The 27614-nt window shown below is 33.5% G+C and overlaps 1 protein-coding gene across 1 annotated transcript; it reads right to left on the reverse strand.

Annotated features, from left to right (window-relative positions):
• Positions 1–1598: 1598 nt before the first annotated feature.
• CFAP300 (cilia and flagella associated protein 300) lies at positions 1599–26744 on the reverse strand. Its single transcript, XM_074304429.1, has 7 exons — positions 26588–26744; positions 26356–26437; positions 23071–23146; positions 11077–11243; positions 7977–8149; positions 6095–6161; positions 1599–2147 (listed from the first exon to the last, which is right to left on the reverse strand). The coding sequence occupies exons 1-7, from the start codon at positions 26692–26694 to the stop codon at positions 2016–2018; spliced, it is 804 nt and encodes a 267-aa protein (XP_074160530.1). The 5' UTR covers positions 26695–26744; the 3' UTR covers positions 1599–2015.
• Between the last annotated feature and the right edge of the window lie 870 nt (positions 26745–27614).

The raw sequence follows: 27614 nt of genomic DNA on the forward strand, positions 1-27614 counted from the left end.
TACCAAATATTAGGCACTTAATATGATATACATTATACTAGATTATTGGGATAACTATATCTAACTGATATGTTATAATGACTATGAGATATGTTCATGTATGTTAAATATACCCCCATGTAATTTCCAAGTACTGCAAATGTTTCATAGTTGGGAAGATAGGTAAGGAGCCCATTTGTTAGTCAAAGAGCAGGTAGAATGTAGAAATATGAGACAAGGGCTGTTTGTGTAGCTTTTCAAGGCTGGGTTAGAGATTAGCTAAAGCATTTGTTATATAGCCCACCTTCTTAAAACTGTGGTTTGTGATTCCATGTGGGGTTTTATAACTGAATGTAGGGGGGGGAATCACAATTTTATGATTTATTATTGGTATTTGATTTGTTTACCTATTTTATATGCCTTTATACCTGGAGTTGGGTAAAAAAACTCAGGGGTCCTGAGTTGAAAAAAGGTTAAGAAATTCAGTATTATTGGCTTACTTTGTGCCAGATATTGTATTAAACATTTGGAATACAAATTAAAGGAACAATATAAAATAGTTAGTTCCTGCCCCTTTAAGAATTTATCTAATCTAATCTTATCTAATGGAGGAAGATAACACATAAAAGAGTGTTGAAAATCTGGGTGGGATGGAAGCAGAGTATTCTTACTTAGAAGCAAGGTAGAATATTTAACATGTATAAGACTGCCTGCCATCTAGGGGAGGGGATAGAGGGAGGGAAGGGAAAAGTTGGAACAGAAGTGAGTGCAAGGGATAATGTTGTAAAAAGTTACCCATGCATATGTACTGTCAATAAAAAGTTATAATAATAATAAAAAAGAAGGTAGAAAAATAATGTAGAGTCAGACACTGTGCCAAGTTAGAAGAAAGCATAGAAGCAGCTTATTTTTCATCTGTCTTCACATGCTTTCTTGTGATAAACTAATTTTAGTAGATTTTATTGATAGTTTTGTTTACTATAACCACATTTTCCAATGTGCCACCCTCCTTCACCCCAAGCAATCCCTTATAACAAAAGTACATACAAAGGAGAAAAAGTTTAGCAAAACTAACCAATACATTGGAATATATAGGACATTATATATGTTTTTCCAAACTCATAGTCCTTCACTTATTCATCCTAGGACCTAGGTGCCTAAAATTCCCTTAGTTTCCCTGTTTGGGAGGCCCCTCCTTTCTCACAGGTATTTGAAATTATACATTCTTTTGACTTATCAAAAAGTAAAATTTCTTCTATTTTAATTAAATGAATAATGAAGAAAGTGTCAAATTCTCAGAAAATCACATATACTAATAATGGTTATATATTACCTGAATCCAAAAATTGTAAAAACTGTATGATTTAGAGGAATAATTCTGGACTTCTGGAGTGAAGAGAAAACTATGTCCAAATTTTGCATCTGTCATTATGATGACAGATGTATGAATCAGGGCAAGTCACTGCCTTTTCCTTACTGGTAAAATGAGGGGAATAGTGGAGATACTGTTATACTTCATCTTGACATTGTTGCTGTAAGAAAAGTAAACTTGCTGTATAAAAAAAAAACATAACTAAATCTAAGTATATGCATAAAAAGAAAACAATATATTCAAAGAGTTTGTTGTAAATATAATTTTATTATTTTTTATGAAAATAGCTTTAACATAAAATATATGGAGTAAATAATGATTTAACAAGATTTATATTGTGTAAATAATTATGGCTAGATTTTCATTCTAAGTAATTTTTAGGAAGAACTGTAGAATTCATTAGTTTGTATTATATGGGAAATGAAAGATGGAAGTCTATTCCTCTATTAATAATGCAGAAGAATAAAAACCAATACAAAGGAATGGAACTTTATTATCTTTTTTTTTCCTTTTTTTTTTCTGAAGCACACACATTTTTTTATGTAAAGTGAATTAAAAACTGAATTCTTGTCAGAAGTTGAGTTTTCCTACCAAACTGCACATAAAGCATTATGAAATGATTAACATACAGAAGAATAGCTGTACATATGCTTGGAGTTATAAATTAGAAAGACAGTTCACCTACACCAACGCAATGATATAATACATTAATGTGACGTTTTAAAGGATCCACAATCAAGTAAGCAAATGATTGTTCATGACTTTTTGTTGAAGGGTAACACATACCATTTTCATCCTAAAAAAGAAAACCCAAACAACAAACCCTAAATTACTATACATGAGACTGGCTTTGAATTTTATTAAAATACTTGAACTTTATATATATATATATATATATATATATATATATATAAATTACACAGAAATATTAAATAAAAAACTTTGGTAAAACAATTAAAGGGTTATTTAACATTTACTAACAACATAGTGTGCTAGGTTTTTGTTCCTGAAAAATAAAATTCTTATTTTTAATAAATTTGTACTCTAAATTAGATATGATAATTTAAAGATATTCTTTTGAAAAAATGTAAACTATCAAAATTATCAAATTTTCCATTTTCTTTTATTTTTTGTTCCTTTTATGTCAGAATGAAAGTAATGGGATTTGATTCACCTTAATTTGATAACAAACAATGCTTTTTTCATGTAAATAATTTAGGTTATTGGAGTAAATGTTTAAAAGTATCTAAGATTTTTAAGACTTTTGCCATTCCAAAATGTGTGGTTTTAAGATTCTGATTAGGTGCCAAAAATATGTGAATGGCTACAACTTGGCCACAAACTAATCTCTGAGGTAATTAAGGAATATTGCTGGGGAAAAGTATCAGGCATGATAGGAAGAGAATGGGAAAGAAAAAAGCAAGTTTGTAAAGTAGAAGACTTCCAAATAGGTGCACAATTCATCTTTACCTTTAGTATTATTTCACTTTGTTGTCATCTTAATTTCACTGAATCACAGTAAGCTCAGTGACCTCAGGGTTCATCTACTTTAATTCATACTTAAACAAATGTCATCTTTATAGTCACATACAAGAAGTATTTACAAGAAGTCACATAGCCTTTGCTTATAGAACTGTGAGGGGGAACCCATAGCTATTCAAGACAATCACTTTTGGAGAACTCTGTTAGGAAGATTTTCTTTTAAATAGCAAACTATAATTTGTCTGAAACTTTTACTTGTCATTCCTAGTTCTGCCATCTGGGACCAATAAGAATAAATATAGTTTTTGCTTCACAAGACAACCCTTCAAAATACTTGAAGAAGATGATCATAACACTGCTAATACTTCTCTAAAATTTCTAAGTCCTTCAAATGATCTTCATATGGCAATACTCAAGATTTTTCGTTATTCTGGTTGCCCTCTCCCACATATTCCTCAATTTTGTAAAATTCTTAATAATATACAGCATCTTCAAACTGAGAATAATACTTGAAAAGTGTTCTGACCATGGCCTTCTTGTCCCTGGAAGTTATTTATATTACTGAAGTGTGATCTTAGGCATAGATTTTTAACCTAGTTCCTATTATCTATGGTGTTAGCCATCCCTTTCAGCTTTTATCTGTAAATCTGACAAGCTGCAAATACTGTAATCCAAATCACTGATTAAAAACATTGGACAGCACAGAACCATGCATGAATTTGTGAGGTACTCCACATGAGACCTCCTTTCAGAATGACACTGAACCATTAATAAGTATTCTTTGGGTCTGCTCAACCAGTTTTGAATCCATTGAACTGTATCAACTAATAACTATTCCGTATTACTCGATATTTTTCATATTATCATGAGAAATTTTGTTAGAATAAAATCTGCTAGAATATTGTCATAAATTGAAGTTTGCTAACCTACAGTTAGATTCTTACTCATCTGTTTTTTTTTTTTTTAATCCAGAAATTTTGTTGTTTTTGATTCCCATAGAATTTCTTTGATTCCTCATGCTTTTTCAAAGATAACTGACAGAGGCAGTTCATCTAAGGGCGTTTTGTGGTCTCTTCTATTTACCTACTTGTCTTGGGAATCACTGCCCATTAGTATTTTTGTTGTCTCCTTTACAATTATTCTCCTTTGCAGCAGAAAGAGAAGCAAAATATGAGTTGAGCAATTTGGCCCTCATTCCATCATCCTTTCTTACTATCCCTTCTTTGTTCTTGTGCTTCTTTGATGCAGCTTTTTTCTCTTTTGCAAAAGAGGTTTTTAAAAGACCATTTCTTCCTACATGTAACATCAGCCAAGAACTACTGAATTGACTTAGTAAGATCTCTTCTCTTCTCCCTCTCCTTTCTATTCTCTCTAAAACCGTCCTCATTATTTCATCTAGACCAGGGGTGGGCAACATCTGGCCTGGGGGCTGTATAAGGCCTGCAAAATCATTTGCTAAGTCACTCTCAGGCAATAATGAGCTGAAAGCTAAGTATAACAACCTCCCACTGCTTGAGTTCTTTAAGCTGATAATTTTGTATGGCCTGCAAATGATGCTATAAATATCCAAATGGCCCTTGGCAGAGAACTAGTTCCCTCCTCCGATCTAGACTATGACAACAGCCTTCTAATTGGCTTCAGCTTCTTCCTTCTCTAATCCATCCTATGTAGAACTTTTGGATTAATCTTTCCAAAGTAAACTGATCATTTTACATTCTTGTACAACACCCTTCAAGTGAAGTCTAGACAAGTTCCTTCACCTGATATTCAAAGTTTTCCATCCTTTGGAGCTGACCTGCTTGTATCTGAATGACTGTGGAAGAAGAATCAGATTTGTTCTGATTGACCCTAAAGGGCATGGGAAGAATAGTAAATGGTGGTTACAGAGAAAGGTAGATTTGCTTCAATGTGATGAAAAACTTCCCAACAATTATAGATAGCCCAAAGTGGAATGGGTGGCCTTTGGGGTAGTAAGTGTATTCTCATTAGAGTTCTAAGCAAATGCTTGGGTCCACTTATTGGGTATGTTGTTGCAGGAATTCTTATTTAGGTTCAATTAGACGGCCTTTGGGTCCTCTTTTAATTCTGACATTCTGTAATCCATTTTCTAGATTTATCGCTTCCTTATATAAAGATATGTTAAAAATGGATACAAAGGTAGAACCTTACATCACAGGACTATGAGGATCAAATGAGATAATTTGTGTAAAGCACTGTGTAACTTTAAAGTTCTATATAAAATGTTAGCTGTTATTATTAATACTTCTTTACCATACCTTACACCTCGACTGTCAATGGCAGGGAAGTGTGGCAGATGAGCCCCCAATTTGGAGAAAGAAGATGGACTGAGCCTTAGCCCTGCTATTTGTTTGCTAGAGTCCTTGCCAAGTCCCCTCTAGGATGCCTCCTGGGTAAGAAGTGGAGATCCCTTCCAGTTTCAGCTCCATGGCACCAGAAGATTAGCTAAGCAGGTGCCCTACCCAGGAGGTCAGTGGTTATCAGCAGTTTCAAAGAAAGAACACGTGAAGCGAGAGGACTGCACAGAAGTGCACTCAAAAATACTAACATTACAATTAGAACTTAGGGATCAGTGAATTCCTCATCCTTAGCCATTTTCTACTTTCTGAGTTGACAATGTGATACAAAACTCAGCCTGCCCATTCCTTTCCTTACCCAGTCACTGGGCTTTGTGACCAACCCCTCTCCTTTATTCTAATAAACCCCGCCCTCCCTCCCCCAGTCTTCTCTCAAATGTTCCTTCCACGACTTCTATTTTATTGAAACCAAACTTGCAGAAGATGCCTGGTTCATTCTAAGAACAGAATTTCAGAGTTAAAAGAAACCTCAGATGTCTTCTGATCCAATCCATGGCTGGTCTAAAAGACCTTCTACAACAACTTCCTCTAAAAGGGTTTATCTAGGTTTTGTCTTGAGATATGTAATGAAATCACTTCCCTGGAAGCACGTTCTAATTTTGGATGATTTTAGTTGTTAAAAAAAGAAAACAAAAGCAAATAAGATTTGAGTTATTTGCTCTTCTATAAGAGAGGTAAAATTTTGTGGCATTACAGACAAATTCCATTAAGATTTTAGCAGCTCAAAAAATGGATAAATGAATGAACATTCTCCTAGCACTGAGTACTCCTACAATTCCACCCGTAGTAAGTACCTAAATGTTTGACTATTCAATAGTCAATATATCCAATATGCTCAATCCACTTAGTAATGAATGCATATAAAGAGCAGCAAAATAAGACTTACATATGCTGTAACCTTAAAGACAATAGAAGTAACACGTATAGTCTTGGTCTGAGAGTCCTTTATAACACTAGAATCAAAGAAAAACATATTTTAGACATACACCCACATACTCTTATATCTTTTATTTATAATTTTAGTCACATAGCTAATAAGTGTCTGAAGCTGTATTTGAACTCAGGAAAATGAATCTTCATGATTGCAGGCCCAGCACACTATCTGCTATGTTGCCTAGCTGAATAGAAAGTCCATAACCAAGGACTCCTCCCTTTCCCAAAATTAGAATAACAGGATTTCACATCAAGTGCTCAATCTATAGCACTTGTACAGGTTTCAAATAAGGTAGAGTCAACTAAGGGCTTAAAAATAAAAGGGAAGCAATACTGTAGGATAACAGATTAAGAAGGGACATCAGAAATAATTTAGTCTATTTTACAGATAAAGAAATTGAAGACCAGAGAAATGAAACTGCATACTCAAGGTTATACAGCTAAGTTAGTGGCAGTATTGTGAATAGAATGTAGGCCTCTTGACTTCCACTACAAATTTTTTTTAACATCAAAATGCATTATGATCTCTCATAAGAAAAGGATCAGAAAAAGAAATCTATTAGGATGGGATGAGTATATGCAGGTATATTGGTACATAAGTAAGTGTGTGAAATTGTAAGAATTAATAGGAAATAAACCCATTCTACCACTGTCACTATATAAATAAAAGATTACAGGGCCTTTCAACATTTTGTATTTTTGTCTATTTTGTAAGTTATTATGCCAAAAAAATTAATCCTAAGAAGATGAACTTGAACCACATTTGAAAAGTCACCCAATGCTTTTAATAATCTCAAACTGTTCATTGCTCTAAGAGACCCTTTTTAAATGACATTTTACATTCAGTAAAATTATTAATTTGTAAATCACCGAGTTTTGCATTCTAAACACTATTTCATTTGGCCCTCATGGAAAATAAACCTTGGAGGTAGGTGCTATTATTATTCCCTTTTTACAGTTAGGGAACTGAAACAAACAAGGTTAAACAACTTGCTCAGAGTCACAAAACTAGTAGGTGTCTGAAATCATATTTAAATGCAATTCTTGTCTCCAGGCCAAATACTACTGTGCTCCCTAGATATGAAGAGAACTTCTCTAGAGAAGGTAAAAGGAAACTTAACTAACCCAATGAAAAGTTAAATTTTAGATTTTAAGGAATCTAAAGAACACATATACATGAAACAGACCTTGAAGGAAATAGGACAAATAAGTAGTAGCAGAGCTGCTATTAGAAGAAGCTAATTTTTTGGTTCTTGTTACTAAAAATTTTATAAGAAGTAAAGAAGAAAGTTTACCAGTTGTAGAGCCATGGAGGAAAGGAGGAACCTCATATAAGCGAGGCCAATGAAACAAGATTAAAAAAAAAAACAACTATAAATGTCTTATAAAGGATTTGCAGACATAAAGAGTGTATACATTCCTTTGAATCCTATAAACCAAGCTGAAGAGAACATGTAACAGTTATGAAATTAATTACAAAAATTTATGTATATATATATATGTGTATATATATGTATATAAACATTTCTGCTAAGTATAAAAATTTAACCTTACTATTAAGAAAATTCAAAGATTTCCCCAAAGAATGCCTGTATTGGAGAATGTATAGGTAATGATTTTAGATGTGGATATGATTGGAACTCTGGATATAAAGTAAATACTGCCCTTCAGGCCTACATGGCTCATAATAGTGGGGTAGAAGGGATGACAGTGAGTCACAGGAGTGCTGTTTTTAATACATTACAAATGAATAACATACAGAGGTCAAGCAAAGAATTCTGCTTGTGTTCAGTCAATTAATCAGTTGCTAACATATTATGATCTAGAAATATTACCTGACAAGATCCTTATAGATCGCTTTTGTTGTTTCCAGATACGGGTCAAGAATATCTTCATACTGACAAAGAAGTCCACCAAGGCAAAGATGTTTAAAAATACAAAAAAGGAACTCTTGACGATCTAATTGGCTGAAAATTTCATATTTTTCTGAGTCTTCCATTAGTAAAACCTTATACAAGGATGAGAAGATATGATTTAAGCTCAAGGCGAATATGTGATGTTTTTGAAAATGTGTTACTTTTTTTTTTTTAAAAGCAGACTATTTTTTTTTACAGTAGCACACGATTATTAGTGATTTTTAAAAAATTCCTGCATGAAGAACGAAACCCAGAGAAATTTAGATGAGTATCTTAGCTGTTTTCCTTCTACCTTATCATTAGACATTTCATTGAAGGCCTTCTGTAGCACCTGTCACACACAATTTCTCTTTGCTCCTACCTTAGGGCAATGGCCTTATCATTTAAAAATTCTTTTCATTTATTCTTAGAGTTTAGCTTTGTTGTTGTTGTTGTTCAATCTTTTCAGTCCTGTATGACTCTTTGTGACCACATTTGGGGTTTACTTGGCAAAGATACTGTGTAATTTGCCATTTCATTCTCCAGCTCATTTTACAAATGATAAAACTGAGGCAAGCTGGATTAAATGACTTGCCCAGGGTCACAAGTTAATGTGAAAGTATCTGAGGTGAAATCTGAAATCAGATTTTCCTGACTCCAAGCTCAGGACTCTATCCATTTGTATCTCCTAAAGGTAGGTCCTGGCTTTCAGCTCACTTTGTTCCTATCAGCTTATCCCTCTTTTAACATTTCTGGACCTTATTATTCCCATCTATGAAAGGAAAAAGTTAGACTAGATGACCTCTGAGGTCCTTTCCACACTAACATACCACACTAACATAAAATTCATATGCTGATCACTCATGGACTTATAAACGTGGTTGTGTTATGTATGTATGTCTGTGTCTGTTTATAACATGTAATCTAAAAAATAATCTTTTGACTTAATAGTTATACACAATCAGATTCTGCTGTTTTTCCACATTAAAATGTATTTTCATATTTTATTTTCTCCACACATATTATATATATATATATATATATATATATATATATATATATATATATATATATACATATATATATGAATTATTGTGTATGTTTTTTTCACATATATGCAGAGAAAGACAATGGGTATAATGGATAAAATGCTGACAAAGTTAGAAAACTAAATTCTTGCCTCTGACACATAGTGGCTTTATGGCTGGGGTAAATTAATTCATTTCTCAGCAGTCTAGTCAAATTTTTAAGAATATGTATTGAAGAGAAGGTCTTGACCTCTATTGGTCTGGGAGTTTATACCAGTGATATCAGGGTTTGCTCCTCATCCCTGTCCCTACACATTATATGTCAGTATGTATACATGCACAATTACATGTGAATGTAATGTGTGTTTGTGTGCATGTGAACATGTATATATGCAATATATGTATGCATATATTGCATACATGCATACATACATATATATGTATATTCTGAGAGAATTAATGTGAGAGCACTTTTAAGATGGTTTCCAAATGTATGGTGGTACAGCCCACTAGGTAAGTTGCGATAAATGAGAGTATATGTCCCAAGAGATCTTCAATTTCAACCTCCTTGTTTTACTGATGAAAGAACCGAGGCCTATAAAAGTTAGGTGATTTGTACATAATCAGATAGAAAAAAATAAGAGAATCAGAATTTGAAAGTAGGTCCTCTGATTGTAAATCTAATATATATGTCTCTTAAATAGTTAAGTTAAACATAAAAAAACTGATTCATTTGTAGTTAGGACCTGACCTAAAACAGAAAATCTTGATTCAGAGTTTTATGTTTTGGGGCTTTTAAAAACATGTTACTAGTAAACTAATAAAAGAACAGTATCAATTTTAAATCAATGAGGGTGTGCCTTTCTTTTGTTATTTTCATTTGAAACATCACAACATATATGTTTTTTCATTAACTTGTAATTGTTATTTCTAAACTCTGGTGCAAGTCTTGGTCCTGTCCCTTATAGATTATATGATTGTGGCCTAATTTTTCTCTTCTGTAAAATAAGAATATCCTAATATAGCCACCTGATTCTAGAGTTTTTGTAAAAATCTAATTGCTATATTATTTATACATATCTACATGAACATGATTTTTAAATTACAGAGTACTACTCAAACATAAAGTATTATTATAAAAATAATATAAAGGTCAATAAGTGTTAGTGTTTCTGAGTCTTAGGTCAAGCTGTCTTCCCTATATGAGAAGGTTGTCAATTTAAAAATGGGTCCTGCCCATTCTCCAAAAAATCCCTGACACAGTATTTGTTTATAACTGTTGACTGAATAACATATCTCCATAGACATATGTATGTATACACAAGTAAATTATATCATTAAATGATCAGCAAATTATTAAATTGTAGAAGTTGACATTTTCCTTTTCAACCTAATGGCTTATTTGAATAGCAACTACTGTGAAATGTAATACAGTGGAAGGAACATAGGATTTGGAATCAGAGGAGAAAATTTCAAACTCTGGCTCTGGTCACTGCCTGTGTGTGTGACCCTAGTCAAGTGACTTGACCTTTCTGGGTCTATTTCTCATGTTAAAGGCTGAGTAGAACTAGAAGGCTTAACATTCCATTCAGATCTATATAATGATCTATGATGAGGAATTCTTAATCTTATAAAAATAATTTTGTGTGATGAGGAATTCTTATCTTATAAAAAGAATTTGGTTGAAACTAGAAAAATGATAAGATTATGCTTCTATTCTAAGCTAATTGTTTCTAAAGAACAGTCTTTTGAAATCTCTGAGGACAACAGTTATTACTTAAATAGAACAAACACAATATGTTAATTAAGGACCAACTGGGTACAGAACACAGAGAAGGGAGCAGATATAAAGTAAGAACAGGCATGCCCAAATTGATATAACACATTATTTTGTAGACATTAGATATTTCAAAGATATGGCATATATATAGTAAATAGCATATAATGATCACTATCTTAGGTATGAAGATTACACTAAAAATACTCTTAAAATTTTTTACCATCATACTTACTTTTCTTAACTCATCAGAAACAAGAAAAGGATCACAAAAATTATCCAAACACTTAACAATATGTCCAGTCTCTCGAACAATTTCTTCAGAATATAATCGGTCAAAAAATGACATTGAAATTTGTGTACAGGGAATATTTATGGCTTCAACTTTTTTTACTTCTGTTCCTGAAAGATGACATAGAGAATAGGATAATTTTATCTTTTAAAAATTACCTTCAAATGTAAAATTCTAAGAATATCACAAATAAGAGCCATAGTAAGTAAAATAGAATATACTATTAAATCTACTAAAATGAAATAATATTTAAAGACATTTCTTTAAGATTTATTCTGAGGAACATGTGGGAAATTTTAAATTTTTTCTAATCATCTCTGGAAACAAACTTAGTAGTGATATTGCTAAGTCAAAGGGTATAAGGCAGTTTAATAGCTCTTTGAGCTTTACTCCATATTTCTCTCCAAAATGGTTAAATTAAATGTTTCTTTTCCCCCACATCTCCTCCAATATTTATTGCTTTCCCCTTCAATTATTTTAGCCAATCTAGTAGGGTAAAATGATATCTCAAGATTATTTTAATTTGCATTTCTCTAATCAATAATGATTTAGAGTATTTTTTTCACATGACTATAAATTGTTTTAATTTCTTCATTGGAGAGCTTCCTGTATAAAACTTTTGATAATTTATCGATTGAGGAATGACTCTTATTTTTATAGATTTGACAAAGTTCCTTATATGAAATATAAGACTTTTAAATAAGAAACTCTCTATAATATTTTTTCTCCCAATTTTGTTTTCTTTATGATCTTGGCAACATTTGTTTTATTTGTAAAGAAACTTGTAAATTTAATGTAATAGAAACTATCCCTTTTCCACCTAGTTTAATTTATTCATAAATTATTTGCCTCTACATAAGTTGATAAGTAGTATGCTCCATGTTCTTATCATTTTTTCATAATATTTATCTTTATATCTAAGTCATGTATCCATTTTGAAATTGCCTTGGTAAATGGAATATTAGTTTCTGCCATACTACTTTCCGATAAATTTTTTTACCAATAATAAATTTTCACCCCCAAATTCTAAATTTTAATATTTGTCAAATACTTTAAGCATTTTTTATATTTTTAAGTACTTTTCATAATTTCTAAAGTTTATTTCATTTTTATACTCATTTTAAAATATAGCAAAAGGTTCAATAATTGAAGGGAAATTTAGTGTCACTTAGGAAAAAAATCTGAATTATAGGCTATCTGAAGAAAATACAATAAAACTTATATTTACAGGGATTATTTCCATAGTATGCTCCTAGAAAATAGGATAAACTCCATAAAATTGAGAAGAATAGGAGCATGGCCTAGAAAACAGAATTAGATAATACATGATTTATAAGTAATTCATTTGAAACAAATATTCACAGGGATTTAAAAATGGGGTTTTAGATTGGAATCTATGTATTATACCTCAGATGAACAAAAAAAAGCAGGAAACAATATGATTTTATATAATATTATAGAATAGGAACATGATAAGAAGAGATAAACAGGGAAAATACATTATGCTTACAGATACCATACATAAATTACCCATATCAATACTAACTGAGCAGCATAGCATCTAAATACTTAGAAGAAAATATTATGGAATATTATTGTTCTGTAAGAAATGGCCAACAGGATGATTTCAGAAAGGTCTGGAGAGATTTATGCTGAACTGATGCTGAGTGAAATAAGCAGGACCAAGAGATCATTGTATACTTCAACAACAATACTACATGATGATCAATTCTGATGGACTTGGCCCTCTTCAACAATGAGATGAACCAAATCAGTTCCAATTGAACAGTAATGAACTGAACCAGCTACACCCAGCAAAAAGAACTCTGGGAGATGACTATGAATCACTACATAGAATTCCTAATCCCTCTATTTTTTTGTCCGCCTGCATTTTGGATTTCCTTCACAGGCTAATTGTACACTATTTCAAAGTCTGATTCTTTTTGTACAGCAAAACAACTGTTTGGACATGTATACATATATTGTATTTAACATATTTAACTTATTTAACATATATTGGTCAACCTGCCATCTGGAGGAAGAGGTGAGGGGAAGGAGGGGAAAAGTTGGAACAAAAGATTTTATAATTGTCAATGCAGTAAAATTACCCATGCATATATCTGGTAAATAAAAACTATTTTAAAAAATATTTAGAAGAATATTTATTGAATTGTAGGTCAAAATAGATAGTAAAAATGCAATACCAAGAAAGCTCAACAAACCTTTTTCAAACCCAGACATATCTAACTAGAAGGTAGATGTTAAGGATTTATTTTTAAATTTTGTTTCTCTAAGTGCTTTATTAACAAAACAGCCAAAAACAAATCAATGAATTGGGCATGGAACTTTTTAAAAAAATTAAGAAAAACAACAAACAACACTCAATTTTACAAGAATACAAATTTGACAAATGTCAAATTTACAAGAATACAATTCATTTTCCAAATGATAAATGCTCAAGGATATGAAAAATAATTTTCAGATGACAAAATTAAAGATATCTTTAGTCATATGAAAAAATACTCTAAATCACTATTTGATTAGAAAAATTCAAATTAAGATAACTTTGAGGTACCACCTCACACTTTTCAGATTGGCTAAGATGACAGGAAAAGATAATGATAAATGTTGGCGGGGATGAGGGAAAACTGGACACTAATGAGAAATGGTTTTGATCCAACCATTCTGGAGAGCAGTCAGGATCTATGCCCAAAAGGCTATAAAACTGTGCATACTCTTTGATCCAGCAGTGCCATTACTGAGTCTATATCCCAAAGAAATCATAAAGGAGGGAAAAGAACCCACATGTGCAACAATGTTGGTAGCTACTCTTTTTATGGTAGCAAAGAATTGGAAAAGGAGTGGATGCCCATCAATTGGGGAATGGCTGAACAAGCTGTGGTATATGAAGGTAATGTTATATTAAATACATATAAATATATGTATATAATGTGGTATATGAAGGCTGTTGTTCTAGTAAGATGATTTTAGAAAGCCCTAGAAAGGTTTACATGAACTGATGCTGAGCAAAACAGGCAGAATTATGAATACATTGTACAAAAGAAAAGCAAGAATGTGTGATGATTAACTATAAAAGACTGGATTCTTCTCAGTGGTTCAGTGAACCAAATCAATCCCAAAAGACTTTGGACAGAAAATGCCATTTTCATCCAGAAAAAACTATGGAGAGTTAAAATAAATAAATACATTTTTAAAAAAGAGAGAACAATGAGGGATAAAACAGGGAATTTTGATTTTTACAAAAATTAAAAAGTTTTTCACCAAAAAATCCAATAGTTAAAATTTGAAGGGAATCAGGTAAATTGGAAAAAAAAAAATCTTTGTAATAATTTTCTTTGATGAAAGTTTCAGATCCAAGATACCTAAGGAAATGATTCAAATATATAAGTGTAAAAGCCTTTCACAAATAGATAAATGGTTAAAGGATATGAATAGAAATTTTCCTTTTTTTTTATTTATTTATTTATTTATTTTTTGCTGAGGCAATTGGGGCTAAGTGACTTGCCTAGGGTCACACAGCTAGGAAGAGTTAAGTGGCTAAGGCCAGATTTGAACGCAGGTCCTCCTGACTTCAGGGCTGGTGCTCTGTGCTGCTCCTGCTGCCCCGAATGGAAAATTTTCAAAAGAAGAAGTCCAAGCTATCAACAGCCATCTGAAGAAATGTTAGTGCATTAATGTCTATAGAAATTAAAATTAAAGCAACTCTGAGGCTGCACTTCATGTCCATCATATTGGCAAAGATGACAAAAGAAAATGACAAACATAGAGGGGTTTCAGGTAAACAGATACACCAATAAACTTTTGGTGAAGGATTCTGAAAAAAATCTGGAAATAAGCACAAGAAGTTACAAAACATTGAATAGCTCAGTTAAACCCCTATTAGGTTTATACCTCAAAGAAATTACAAAAAGAGAAGAAGGATCCATATGCAAAAAATATTGATGAGTTCTTTTTGTGATGGCAAAGGCCTGGAATTTAAGGGAATTCCCACCTATTAAGAATAGCTAAAAAATTATGATATATGAATGAAACAAGATATGAAGCCATAAAGAAATGTGTGGCTTCATTAAAAACTGGGAAAACTTGTATGAGTTGAGGCACAGGTAAGTGAGCAGTACAATTTATACAATATAAAGAAAAACAACTTTTGAAAGATTTAAGAACTTTAATCAATACATTGATGAACCGTAATTCAAGAGAACTGAAGATAAAATTTGCCAAGCAGACCTCCTAAGAGATATATTATAGGCTAAAGATTCAGAATATAATTTTAGACATGGTCAATGTAGCAATTTATTTTTCTTGAATATGTACATATTACAAAATTTTTTTTCTTTTTCAATGGTGGCAGATAGGAGTTGAACAGGGAAAAAATAAATGATTATTGTTAATTGAAAAAATTAAATGAAAATAGAAATTCAATTTCAGCAAATATTTCCAGGAAGCATAAAATTATTCTTTCCTTCCTGTCCTCTCCTCAAAGAGAAAGAAAAAGAAGAAAACAATTTTTTTGGTACTATATACAATGAAGAAAAACAAACCCTTATATTGTTCATGTTTAAAAATTAAGTTTCATTCTACATATTGAATTTATCACTTCTCTTTTCTCATTCTTCATCACTGGTTTTCTGTAATCATGATTGGTCATTGTATTGATTATACATATTAACCAACAACGTGTAAAAAATACAGTATTGGGTGCTAAGAGTTAAAAGATAAAATGGAAAAAATCCTTGTCTTTTAAGGATTTTACATTCTTCTTCAGAAGTCCTACTTTATTGCACAGATCAGAATAATTAATGTAATTAAGATGTAAATTACTTTCAGATTGCCAAAATTATTTTCTATTGTATTCTTACTCATAATGGTGCTTGCACTCCTAGAGGCAGAAATAAAAATTGGGTTCAATTGAGTCATATCAAGACAGTCATATAATTACGTCTGAGAACACTATCTGACAATTATCTATCTAAATTTTCCATTAGAACTATTATTTTTAAATTTAATTCCTCAATTGTATCAACTTTTTGACATTTTCCAGTATTCATTTCAAGGAAGAGGTGAAGAAAGGCCAAAAGTAAGGCATGGGAAATGGGAGATAAAGGTAGAAAATGAGAAACAAAATTAAATCTATTCCTTTGCCTTAGCTCTTCTTTCAATGATCTTTTGATTACAAAAGTCTAATGGTGATCTTATTCTTCTCCTTGTCATTTTCCTTCTTTCATTCTAGTTTCTCCTTTGCGCCTTGGAGTTGAGTTTGCACTTCCCAACACAGGAATAAAGAACTCTTAAAACACCTCAAAGGCATTGCGCTTACTTCTGCTTAGCCTATGGTCCACTAGCTTTGGGGTGTACTGAAGTAGGATCAGTGGACTTGAGCTACTTCATCCCTTTTTCACAAAAAGTCATATTTTTCCCAATATAGTGATAATATCCTGTGATTAGTAGATCCTACATTATCTATTTTTGGGGACTTTTTATTTTTGCCCATATTCTGCACTTGCTGAGCATCCCATTTGGATGCAACAATAAATCATTTCACACTAGAACTCCAAGAAGCATAGAGGAAGTAAACTAAAACATGAATGTGTTTCTAAAGAACTTAAACAATTTATATTTTTTTCCTCGAAAAATTTTGCTTTACACTATCCACAGAAGAAAGGTTTTCTAGGTAAAAATAAATTTTAGTCAAGTTTTGTCCAAAGCTCTTAGTTGTTGTAAATGAGATTTTATTGTATCACAATTTGTCTCCCTAGATCTATTTCCTGCTCTCCCTTCCTATTTATTTAATCCTTTATTCTGAATATTCCACTTATACCTTGAAAAACAGGTCATGGAAGAGGTGGAGAGTTCTTTTAAAACTGATGCTTGGTGCTATCATGGAAAATGTCAGGAATCCTCAATTTCAATCTCAGCAGTAGTTGACTAGATGTATGATCTTAGCAAAGTAATTTCATTTCCAGTGGGCTTGTTTTCTCATATTTAAAATGAGGAAGTCCCTTCCAACTCTATGTCCTATTGTTGCCTATTATTAGAAACAGGTTAGAAACCCATTCAGTTACACAAAAATATTTAATATAAGATGAAATATTGCTATTGGTATCAATGCTGTTAGCAAAATGAATTCTAGTTGTTCACATTACATAGTAGTGTATTTTAATTTCCAGTGGCAAACAATGGAGATGCAGTGTTTTCCTGTATCTTCCTGTTCCTCCTTCTGCCCAGTTAAAGGACACTTTGATTTCTAACTCCTTTTGCCCTAGGAGAGGACTGGGCTGTGGTGGTGATGATAGCTTAGGATCATGGAGTTAGAACTGGAGGGACAGTTTGGGTTCACCCACCAGTATCACCCAACACCCCTCGTTTTAAATGAGGACGACAATGAGACCCAAAGAGGTCATGTGATTTGCCCAGTCAGTCAAATAGCGTTTATTAAGATTCTATCATGTGTTAATTCTACCACTGTGCTAAGCAATGGGAAAACAGCTAATAAATAAAAATAGGTAACAAGAGCAAGCATTTATTTCTTCTTTAAGGTTTTCAAAGTCAGTGGATAAAAGCTATCATAATGATGATTTGGTAATAAATCCGTATTGACTGCACTTCAAAGCAAGAGAAGCTAATAATGAATATATTCTTGGAGGTTTTTTTTTTAAAGGTCTTTGTGTAAAAACAATAAAATACCTCAATTTCTTAGAGAATTTATGGGAGAACAAACAGTGGTTTTACATGTTTATAAACATCTAATTTGATTTTCATAAACTCTGGGAGGTATATCCATTTTACAGATGAGGAAACTGAATCAGAGAGGAAATTCGTTTTCTAGGAACATTAAGTACTTTATAAGAATCAGAATATGAATCCAGGTCTTCCTGATCCTCAGAGTATGAGTATAGTAACCAAAAAAGATGGGGCCAGAAACAGAATATATATACAGAGAGAGACAGACAAAGACAGAGAGAGGGAAAGAGACAGAGAGACAGAGAGGGACAGAGGGGGGAGGAGACAGAGAGGGAGAGAGAGAGAGACAAAGAGAGGAGGAGGAGGAGGAGGAGGAGAAACAAAAAGAGAGAGAAAGAGAAAAAGACAGAGAGACAGAAAGGTGTCTGTGAGCTTGGGTGACTGGGGGGGATGGTGATGGCTGTGAAAATAATGGGAAAAAAAGAGGTAAGAGGGCTTGGGGAAAAAATAGTTAGGTTTTGGACATGCTGAGTTAAAGATATCTATGGAACATTGAGTTTGAGATGTCCCTACTCAGTTGGAGATAGGAGACCTTAAGATAGAGGATGAGGCTGGATAGATAGATCTCAGAATCATAACTGACTCATCTGATGAGATCATCTAGAGAGAAAAACAATATATATGGAGGGCTGGTGCTTGGCGTGCCAAGTCTGGCACCAAGATTAAGAAAGAGGGCAGAGTGTAGGATAAAATTATATTGATTCATTCATTCAGAGGTCCAATGGGAACAGGAGGAGAATATAAGTAGTGCAAGGGAGATGGCCTGGGGAAAAATCAGTGGAGGGATTGCAAGGCAGAGAGGTAAATAGATGATAATATTACAAGCAGATAAAGGAATTTCAGAGTTCATGAACCTACAAAGGGGAATCCTTGTGGGTGATGGTTAGATGAAAGGTATAAAAGTATATGGCTGAGGTGGGATAGAGACATAGTTCATGGAAGATATATTGAGAACTGACGTCAGGAAATGAGGAGAAAAGAGACTGAGCCAAGTGCTAAACTAATTAAGGAAAGAATAAGGATGTCAGGCAAGTCAGTGGATAAAAGCTACCATAATGATGATTTGGTAATAAATCTGTATAGACTGCACTTCAAAGCAAGAGAAGCTAATAATGAATATTTTATTGGAGTTTTTTTTAAAAGGTCTTTGTGTAAAAACAATAAAATACCTCGATTTCTTAGAGAATTTATGGGAGAACAAACAGTGGTTTTACAGGGTAAGAAAAGTATGGATAGGCTGGGATCTGTAGCTTTGGAGGATATCCTATCAATGATGAGCTCACAGACTTGTAGAAGTATTGAAATACTGAATGTAAAAGTATGAAATATCAATAAGGTTTTTTTTTATTACATGCTTTAATAATTAAGGCTCTATTATTACAAACAGGAACAAAAAAAATCTCAGAGTTGGAAAGGGTTCTCAGAGTCTAGTTAAATATTCCTAAAAAGAATTTCTTCTCCAATATATTTAACATTAAGCTTTTGTTTGAAGACCCTCCAAGGAAGGGGAACCCTCTGCCACCTAAGGACCCCATTCCACTTTGACATTGCTGTTAGGAAGATTATACCAAATATACATCTACTTTGATGAAACGTTCACCCAGTTCTCCTACTACTGCCGTTTGGTCCCCAAACTCAGCATCTAATATATGTAAAGTTTCCTCTAGTACTTGACTCTAAGTCTAACCTTTCTTTTAGGTAGCAGTTCTTCAACTACTTGACCACAAACTTTTCATCATTTTTCCCTCTTCCACTCTCTCAAGTATTCTCTTCTCTCTAAATATCCCAAGTCTTTTCAAACTAATCCTCATCTGCAAGATTTCAAGGTCTTTTACTACTTGTATACTCTTCTGAACAATCTCCAACATTCTTCCAAAAATGTGCAAACTCCCCAAATTTAACTCAATAATCTAGATGTAGGCTTACCAGAGTCAGCCTTATTATTCAACCTTCAGAAATGATAATCCTGTTGAAAATCATATTTACCTCCCTGAACACAATGTAATAATCTTATTATCCCTGTATACAAAGCATTATCTTTATTTATCTGAATCTTAAAGAAGAGAAAGACAATTCTGTCTACTATACTTAAATATTGTGATATATGTAGCAACAATGAATTCAATTTCACAAATATTTAAGACATTATTATATACTAGGCACAAAGATGGCAGAGTCCCTCAACTCAAAGAGCTTATAATCTTCTAGGCAGGTTATGATATGGAGACAGAGAAGCACAACAGGAAGTAAAATTTCATAAGGGCATATAAGAGAACCAGACAGTGTACTAGAAAATGTAAGGAGAGAAAACATTTCCAGGTGGACAATCATCAAAGGCATCACATGGTTCCAGGTGGACAATCATCAAAGGCATCATGGTTGAACTAGCTTTGCAGAAAGAAAAGGATTTTAATATGAAGAACTAGGGGTGGGGTGGGGATGGGGGATTAAGTCTATTTCAAGGAAAGCAGTAATGGCTTAAAGGAATGCTGAGAGATAGAAGATGGCAAGATGAGATTGCAGTATCTTGAGTAGTCCAGTCTGGCTGAAATAGAATGAGAGTGAAGGGGAAATGTGCAACAAATGAAAAGGTAACTTGGATCCAAAACTGTAGAAGGCTTAAATACTTATTCTTTAAGTAGTTTCTACTTTATACTCTGGGGAGCAGAGGGTCACTAAAGGTATTTTAAGCAGATTGTGATAAAGCTATAATTGTGTAGAAAAATTATTTGGATAACTGCATGACTGATGAGGTGAAGAAATCAGAGTGAGTTAAATAAATTAGGAAATAATTACAAGGAAAATGAATTGTATTTTTTTTAATAGAGGGAGGGCTTACACCACTGAAATTATGCATCTTTTGAAGTATGATGAGCAAAATATTTTTCAAGTCCAAACATGTGAAAGGAACAACCATTGATAAGAAAATTAAAAAATTTAAAATTACTCTGAATTGTGACATATACTTTTGTCATAAAGTCCTAAGAACTTTTTTTTTAAAGTGGTGATAATAAACTATTATTGATTCTCATGTTGATTAAGTGGGTTTTGGGAAGAAAAGCTACGTTCAAATTCTGCTTATGACATATGGGCAAGTTACTTAAACTTTCAATACCCTAAGACTATATAAGTTGTAATTGCTGATATGAATTGGTGAAGGGAATTTCCATCTTGGAAGTTTCCTATATCAATAAAAATCACAGGTCAGTGCCACCTTCCCAGTTTTAATAATAATTTTTTTTTTCACAGCTATTCTTACTAATGGGTAGTATTCCACCCAGGTTTGCTTGTAAGTGAAATCAGTGCTGTTAGTCATAAAGTTTCTATTTGTTGATAGGAGTATGCTGGAGCTGGTTTGACTATTAAAATTTCAATGTGAGCAGCATTTACACCTCAGAATAATGAAGAAAATGTTAATAAATGCTGGTTAAACATAAAAGTATTTCCAGTACATTTTTTCTTTCCAATAGCTAGTTGTTAAACATTTACTGACATACCACTAATTTGTTCAGGAAATAATAAAAAAGAATGAGAGCTATCCAAAAGAACCACAATGATTTCTCCCTTATTAGATGTCTTCAAGCAAAAGCTCTGAGGTACTTTCCAACTCAAAAATCCTGCAATTCTCCAGGTGGATAACAACTATAATAGCAAGAAGAAACACTCATTTACACAACCTTTATGATTTGCAAAGACTTTTAGAAGTGTTAATCATTTTATCCTCATAACTACTTTGTTTTCATTTCATTTTTTATTTAGGAATTCAATTTTCTTTTTTTTGCATTTCATTTCACAGTCCTAAACTTTAGAAGCACTTCAATCACATTTAATTTCTACATTTCCTACAAGTTTAGTCCTTACTTCTGTGAATTATGTGAACAGAGAAATACAACAATCAGAAAATGTGGTTATGAATTTTGAATTTCTGAGCCAAATTGATTAAATATCAAAAGAATAACTACACCAAAAATAATAGCACCAAAACTACAATGTGATTTTTTTCCCCAGTAGCTCTCAAATTTAAATTATAAACCAAACAATAAGTAGGCAGGGATGGTCATGGATTAATCGAATTCATAACTACTCTGGAAGGTGGGTGCTATTATCATTCCCATTTTACACAGGTGGCATGCAGAGGTTAAGCAATTTGCTCAAGTCAGAATTAGTGTGGGAAGCCAGATTTGAATTCAATATTCCTTATTCTATTTTCAGTAATGTATTCACTATTTTAATTTTTAGAGGATATAGTTATTTGCATATAAGTGATATATCAATCCCCAAAAGTAGTTTATGTCACTAAGAGAGTGCAGAGATAAAAAGGAAGAGATAAAGAGCAATAATTACCCCCACACCTGGAGACCAAGGAGGAAAATGGGACAGAACCAGGAAGGAGATAGGATTTAATCTTCTAGGAAATTTAGGGCCAAATTAATTGCTTGGAGCAAAGCAGAGAGATATCTGTGGTCCAGGTGCAATAATTTTCCTTATTAGTTTCTATAAGGTAGGTTTTTTGAATTAGAAAATCTAAGCTGAATTTCTGATTGATGCAAGCTCTGCATTCATTTTCTAGCTAATCTTATCAAGATGAGATGAAGGATAAATACTGCTGTAGGTAACATGAATTTTAAGATTGTTTTCAGCTCTAAATTCTATGATTTTTTTTCCTATCCAGGTACATGGATAACTAGCAACCTCTGTTTTTTTTTAAGTAAGAATAGTGACCGTTTAATCATTAAATACTAAGATTGCTAATTTTACTTATTTTTAGTAAAGGAAGGAAAGATTTTTAGAAGATTGGTTTTTGTTTTGTTTGGATATGAGATTTCATTAGTCTAGGAAATCTTTAGCCTGGAAACTCCTCTTATTGATGGACTAATGTAACTTGTGTATGATTATGATGATATGTGTGTGTGTGGGAGGAGGGTACAGGGGATTATGCACAGCTGAGATTTATGAGAAATCAGAATTGAACTCAGGTCTTCCTGACTATGCATTATTTTATGTTGGCTTTCTAGCAGACTGGTAGATTAGTTATTTTACCAAGGTAAATATTTACATTTACATTATTGCTTTTCTTCCTAACTTAAATGGAGAAAATGTGAAATAAAATTTTCTCTTTAATAAAACTGAAAAATAGTCATTAAGAAATATTAAAATTAAATTCTAGTTATTTACCCAAGTTAATCCATCGTCCAGAAGAATCTGAAAGTAATTTCAAATCTGAAATAACATTTGGGTCTCTAAAAAAAGCCTAAAAAATAAAATAGGAGAAAAAATTAAGCATTTTGTTATTAATATTAGAAGCCCAATTTCTAATATAATTACAGCAACTGACTTTTCTATATGAACTATTAAAAATTGTCATGAAAGAACCAGATTAAAAATCTCTCTAAAAACTAAAGGTCTGTGTAAATCAGTGAAAGTCAATGAATGTAAAATTTTATTAATTTCACAAATATGCAGTAACCATGAAAAAAGCTAACAAAGTATATTCCAACTACAGATTCTTTAAGATTGAATTATTAGATAAGAATTATAGTTAGTGAAATATGGTATTGAATACCATATTTGTATGTAAAAAGATTCTTTCAAAAAACTATCTGAAAACAATTCATTTATAATACTAATTATGAAGCAAATCTTTTAAAAAATAGATAGCACATAGCTAACTTTAACATGTAGCCTTCAAATTTAGTATGACTTCTATGATGCTTTTTCTGATCCCCATTTCGTGGTTTTTACTCCCTTAATCATGCTTAGCTGTAGAAACTTTGCCATAAATAACATGTTTGGGCCTTCAAATCAAACTTGTATTTTTGTTATTATTATCTCCTAATCTTGCTAGAGTACCTTTGATCTGGGAAGAGATCAAATAATCAGAAATGCCAAATTATCAAGATTCAAATTGAGAATTATATAACTCGCTCTTGATATATAAAGTGGTAGTGGTATTAGTGAATAAATTCAAATTAGAAGAGTTTAGGAAGAAGATACTACCAACCTAGCTAAGTAGATATTCATAACACTGAATTTTGGGATATCACTTGATCAGTTCCCCCATTTGCAAAAGGGGAAAAGCTGCTTAAATAATTTGGAACATGTTAGAACTGGAGGTTTAACTTCCTTAGGGGGAAAAAGTTAGAAATAGTCCTATTATAATTACTCTTTGTATTCTGGTGAAAATTCTTACTGTGATGACATTATTCAACAGAACTTGTAAAGGAAACAATACATTACTGTATTCTCAAGGACTGTAAAATTAAATAAAGGTAAGCCTTTTTTTCTTCATTTTTTTGTGATAACACTGGAATAAAAAATAAAACATAAAAGTCTTTTCTTAACAATATAAGCTGAAATTAAAGTTTGACAATTAACTGTGCCTACTGATGTACAGTAATGGTCTATTTAGTTTCAGTTGGGAATTTTGAAGGAAAAATTCAATATCTCAAATTGTACCTAGGGTTTTATTGAATTTAGGGAATGGGAAACTAATATGGAGTAAAGTAATATGAAAAGTTTTAAAGTAAAAAACATGCCAGAACTCAAACATCCAAATAAATTTTATATACTTCAAAGGAGTCATCTGAAAAGCCTATATACTAAATTCAACAATATTATTTTGGAACACTGGGCCAGCCATCAAGGAATATATCTTCTGGTTGTGATTTTGCCAATTACCAGCTATATACTCTAGAAAAATCTCTTACCCTCTCTTGGGCCTCAGTTTCCTGATTTGTGAAATGAGATTTGGACTACAATTTTTAAAATATTCTTCCCAAGTACAAAATTCTATGGTTAAAAACACTTTTGAAATTATCTTGTTTTTGGAATAAGTCTGTGATATATTCTTTGCATTATACTAAATGGTGACAATTATTTTTTGAGGCTGGACTTGATGTTTTGGGAAAAACATGCAAATAGTTTAGAGCTATATCTCATTAGTAAAGTGTATAATAGAATTCTTAGCTAAAAAACAAAACAAAAAAAATCATTGCGGTCATAGTATAATAAAGCTGATTTTTTTTCCCACATAGATTTGAAATTGGCTTTAAAGGCAATTACTGAGGAAGAATTCTGTACTTCACCTCACCCACTTCAAATTTGAGTAACATCATTGTCATGGGAATAAATGTATTATAAAACTTCCTAAAATGGCTACTTTAAAGTATAATATTCATTTAAATGTATAGAATTCTAGTATGTGTTGATATCTAAAATATTTTAAAAATATTATTAGTCAAGAGAGGAAAATGAGTCCTTTGTGATTTTTTTTGTCATGAAAGTCTCATTAACAAACATCTAGTTGACAGCAGCCCAGATGCAATTTATACTTCTGCTGTTGATATAATGTGGTACAAAGACTGCCACTTAATAGTTTTAATCCAGTTTACATATATGCTTATTATTGATGCTGACTCCTAAATCTACATTGAAGAAATAGTTAAGCATGTTTCTGCAGAGTCAGATTGAGAACAGCTTTGGATAGTCAATATTGGAATTCTTAGATCTCTGGGCTGGCAGGTCACTCTTTAAAAGGCAGCTTATAGAAATTGTTGGTAACACTATCACCATTCATCCTTTATCTTTTCTCTTCTGTTTTTTTCATTCATTTTTTTGAATGACCATTATGAGCAATGTGTTAGATTCTCTCAGATAACAGACATAAAAAAATACTGTTATACAGAATCTTGAGGAGCCATTCACACCCAACTAGAAACGGTTGATTTTTCGAAATCAAAGGCAGTTATACCAAAAAAGTTAGGCAGGATAAGTTTTGAGGGGCATGCTTGGGGGCTACTTCTGGCCCCCCAAATCATTAAGGACTGAAATTTCTGTTTATAGCCTCCCATTTTCCTTATCAGGATTCCTTCCCCCATCTTCCTTTTAGCCCTAATACCCTCACTCTGGGTTCCCTAAATGATTCCACTTGTAGAACCCGAATTGAATTGAATCTTTGTAGACTGTTAACTAATAATTGTTAGCAGAAGAAGCAGGAGAATCTGGCCTTTTCCCAAGCGTATCTGCATTTCAAAAGGCTGGTGAGAGGCTGGGAGAGGATGCCGAAGTGGAGGACGAGGTTTAACATGACGCAATTTTTGAGCCAGTGCCAAAAGATCCCCAAGTAGGCAGAAGTGCAATTTACTCTTAGAGAAGTCGTTTCTAGGGCTTTTTTTTTTTTTTTTTTTTTTTGAAAGGGGAGGTTCTAGACCGGACGATTTCATTTCTTGAAACGTTCCCGATGACTGTGAAACATTAGGAGCTTTTCATTTTGAGACTTCAGTTTTTTTTTGTGTGTGTGTGTGTGTGTGTGTGTGTGTGTGTGTGTGTGTGTGTGTGTGTGTGTGTGTATAGTAACCTCTTATTTAAGGGTTGTCCCTCTCCCCCCCCAGAGGAGAGAGAGAAATCACGTGACCCCCAAACCCAGAATTTTGGCTACTTGGATCCTGAGGCGGATTTTACCATTAAGAAATCATCTTTGTAATAGGACTGGAAATTCTCGTCAAAACCGAACGCCTGCGCGCAGATTCTTCCTTGCATGGACCTGGGGCAGAGGGGAGAGACGAGACCCGAGAGTGAGACATCGGTAGGAGACCCGCCGCCTGTCCCGTGCCTCAGCGCTCCTGCGTCCCGGGGCTGCAGTCCTCCCTCCCCCACACCCCTCCTCCCCGCGCCCCGTCCGTCCTCTCCTCACCACTTCCGTAGGCGCTGGATCGTCTCGGGGGAGGTGAGCGACTGGAAAGCTCTCTGAGGAAGGAACCTGAACGTGAAATTGGACTTGTACCCGGAGTGAGCCGCCATGCTCACCGCCTCTCAGTTTGAGGTAGCTAGGGATGTTGTCATGGAAACGAGGTCATGGCTCCGGGGAGGCCCCGCCCTCCTGGTCCCGTTTCCTCCCCTCCCCCCCCAGTCCTTCCTGTGCTTCTGAGCTCGAGGTTTCGTCTCTCAGGAGCCCAGGGATGCAGTTGGGGGAGGGGGAAGAAGACATTATAGGAAAACTTCCCCTCCTCCATCCTCGGAATACGGCCCTTCTGCTTCGTTGTCCAATAAATGGAGCTGGACTGGATGAGTCTTAAGTATGTCGAACTCAGCATATCCAAAACGCGGCAGTTTTCCCGCCACCCCCTCTTCTTTCTTTCATTCCCTTCGTCTCCCTTTCAGCTTCCTTTTGTAAGCTTGCCTTCCCCCTTTAAAGTGTAAGCTCCTCGAGGACAGGGCTATTTTTTCTCCTTGCGGTTGTTCATAGAAGTGCCCGGCACGTAGTAAAAAGTCCCTATTGCCATCCAAGTATCGCAATCCCGGCAGACTCCCGGGTCCGGTTCAACCCAGTGTCATCCCGACCCCAAATAGCCAATCAGCCTTTCCACTTTGTATCATTCTTAACTCCGAGGCCTTCCTCCACCCCCCCAGTTACCAATCTCGTGGCGTCCTCTTCATCTGGTCCTCAGACTCCTAGAATGGCTTGTTTGGTCCCCGCGAATCAACCTCTCACCTTCCGGGATCATTCTCCATCCTTCTGCCAAAATGTCTGACCTGCTCAGTAAGCTAGCGGCTTCCCAAATTCAAAAGAAAACTCCCCTTGGATTTTAAAGCTTTTCACAAAGTGGCTTTTTTTTACCCCACAGCCAACCTGTGGTCAAGGCTTGTAGAGTTTTTTTGTTTTGTTTTGTTTTGTTTTGCAATCACTTTGCAACAATGTGTCCCCTTCTCTCCCCTGACAC

Source organism: Sminthopsis crassicaudata, chromosome 3 (assembly GCF_048593235.1).
Source record: "Sminthopsis crassicaudata isolate SCR6 chromosome 3, ASM4859323v1, whole genome shotgun sequence".
Lineage (NCBI taxonomy): Eukaryota > Metazoa > Chordata > Mammalia > Dasyuromorphia > Dasyuridae > Sminthopsis > Sminthopsis crassicaudata.